Source organism: Heterodontus francisci, unplaced genomic scaffold (assembly GCF_036365525.1).
Source record: "Heterodontus francisci isolate sHetFra1 unplaced genomic scaffold, sHetFra1.hap1 HAP1_SCAFFOLD_216, whole genome shotgun sequence".
NCBI classification, from domain to species: domain Eukaryota; kingdom Metazoa; phylum Chordata; class Chondrichthyes; order Heterodontiformes; family Heterodontidae; genus Heterodontus; species Heterodontus francisci.
The window spans coordinates 1966506-1968915 of NW_027140566.1; the positions used below are offsets into that span (position 1 = coordinate 1966506).

General features: G+C 46.1%; 1 protein-coding gene across 1 annotated transcript; it reads left to right on the forward strand.

Annotated features, from left to right (window-relative positions):
- The first annotated feature begins 572 nt into the window (after nt 1-572).
- LOC137360166 (probable G-protein coupled receptor 139) lies at nt 573-2117 on the forward strand. Its single transcript, XM_068025714.1, has 3 exons — nt 573-606; nt 693-779; nt 1228-2117. The coding sequence occupies exons 1-3, from the start codon at nt 573-575 to the stop codon at nt 2115-2117; spliced, it is 1011 nt and encodes a 336-aa protein (XP_067881815.1).
- The last annotated feature ends 293 nt before the right edge of the window (nt 2118-2410 follow it).

Genomic DNA, 2410 nt, shown 5'->3' on the forward strand with positions numbered 1-2410 from the left:
GTAATTAGATCTTACCCATGTATTTCTAATTGGGCCTTTCAATCAGCATTGTGGATCTTAGGCTTCAACCCCACTTTCCCACCCACTCACTACATCCCTTGATTCACCGACGGTCCAAACATCTGTCTGTCCCAACCTTAAATATATTCAATGATGGGCATCCGCAACCCTCTGATTGGCCATAACTCTTGGAAGTGGGACATCCTCTCTTCGAGGGGAAGAACTCCCCACTGCAGGCAATTACTTGCCTGAGCCACAAATGATAGAGTCATGGCTTCCGGGGCTCAGTGGAGGTTTTCCAGCCGGTGGACGAGGGCACCATGTCCTGGTGAAATTCCGGCCGTTAACTTTGTGTCTCTCACCACAGATGCTGCCTAATCACTGCTTTTTATCAGATTTTAAGCAGGCTTTAGTGTTGCTCAAATACTTAGACCTGGATATGCACAGCGGCAGATATGTTGGCAGGTGGGAGGGAGTGAGGCAAAACTTTCATATGCTATGATGTTTGATTGTGTGTCTTTGGGTTTCCCACTCGGACATAAGCCTGATCGGCAAGCTTGGCTTCCAGTCGCATGACGTGGAAAGTAGAACAGGCCGCAGGACAAAGTATGCCCTAAACATGATCCCGATGGGCAGTTGTTCAATCGGCAGCTGTCCAATCCACAACCCCTGAATTTTCCCCTATCCTGAAGGAGTGCTCCGGGAGCACTGGGAGCGTCCAATCCCAGGAAAGTCCAATCCAGGCCACTGGGGTGCTAAGGTACCCGGACTGGGTGGAGGTTGGTTCAATCCTTGGTGTATCAGATCCATGACCCAATAGTGGAGGTGTCGATTGGGGTTTAAATTAATTCCAGATCATGAAGGGATTCCAATCCCGGGAGTCAGGAGGCGATTGTCAATTCGGGTGTCTGTGTGCAGACTTTAACGTCTGATGGAGAAACCAGCCCCATCAATGGTAAACCTGTAAAGCAGGTGAAATCGAGGCTTGAAACCTCAGTAAAGTATTTAACATGCTGAACGGCCTCCTGGCTGCGGTTGGCGCTCTTCACTTGTCTCTCCTCTGTTAAACCCGGAAGTGGGCAGGTCGGAGGTATTTGAGTTCATGGTTGAGATGTTTAAGATTTAAATGGTGACCTTACTCTAACCCATCCAATCTTGGTTTTGAAATCGAGCTCAGACACGTTGAATGCTTGTTGAGTAATTTCTCTTTTCCCTTCTCTCATGCAGTGAATTTACTGGCGATTTTGATCCTATCACGGGGAAAGTGCGGACTCTCCACGTGCAGCACTCGCTACCTGATGGCCATGGTGACAGCGGATCTGCTGGTCATTATCACTGATGTCATACTGCAGCGGATCAGTTATTATTATTTCCCAGAATCTTTCCTGAACATCACCCCTGTGTGTAGTGTTATCATTGCCCTCCGTTGTGAAGCCAGAGACTGTTCTTTCTGGTTCACCGTCACTTTCACCTTCGATCGATTTGTGGCCATTTGTTGCCAGAAGCTGAAAACCAAATATTGCACCGAGAAAACTTCAGCTGTGGTTCTAGCAACAACCAGCATCCTGCTCTGTTTACAAAATATCCCTTTCTACTTTATATTTGAACCTGTAGAGATAATAGACAATGTACGATGGGGTTGTTATGTGAAATCAAGCTATTATACGGAGCCCAGATGGCTGGGATTTGACTGGTTTGATGTGATTTTAACCCCATTGCTCCCATTCGTTTTAATTCTGTTGCTCAACTCTCTGACAGTCAGACACATTTTAGTGGCCAGTCGAGTTCGTAAAGAACTGAGGGGTCAATGCAAGGGAAAGAATCGCAGTGACCCAGAGACGGAGAGCAGAAGGAAGTCTGTGATTTTACTCTTTACCATATCCGGCAGCTTCATACTTCTGTGGATGATTTATGTTATATATTTCACAACTTGCAACATTACAGGGACATATCTCGAGGATAATACAGATCCCTTCTATATCTTTGGACAATTCGGTTTGATGCTGCAGATTCTAAGTTGCTGCATAAACACATTTATTTATGGAGCGACACAGTCCAAGTTCAGAGAGCAGGTCAAGAACACAGTGAAATATCCGATTACATCAATTATTGCTTAATTAATAAACTAAACAGTTGATAGAAGCCCAGAGGCAGGTCCCAGTACTTCCAGTCGTTGAAATGTACAGGAACCGACAGCCCCAATGCCTCAGCTTGGTGGCTGCTCGGATGGAGGAGGACGACTCCCTCATTGGTCCATACTTCAGCTGATAACAGTTCTCTCTGCTCAGCTTCGGTAAGTCTCTCCCTTAAAATCAGCTGTCATCACACATCCCTTGAATGAAACAAATGTTGATCCCCCTGTCCATGGAATCTCCAATATATTCGTTCCTCTCTAAAGTACTGCAGGTAT

Excerpts from the sequence above, each read along its gene's own strand:
- LOC137360166 (XM_068025714.1), top strand. The coding sequence starts at position 573 with ATGACGTGGAAAGTAGAACAGGCCGCAGGACAAA. Across the intron at positions 607-692 it reads AGAACAGGCCGCAGGACAAA|GAGTGCTCCGGGAGCACTGG; the intron begins GTATGCCCTAAA and ends CCTATCCTGAAG. Across the intron at positions 780-1,227 it reads GGTACCCGGACTGGGTGGAG|TGAATTTACTGGCGATTTTG; the intron begins GTTGGTTCAATC and ends TCTCTCATGCAG.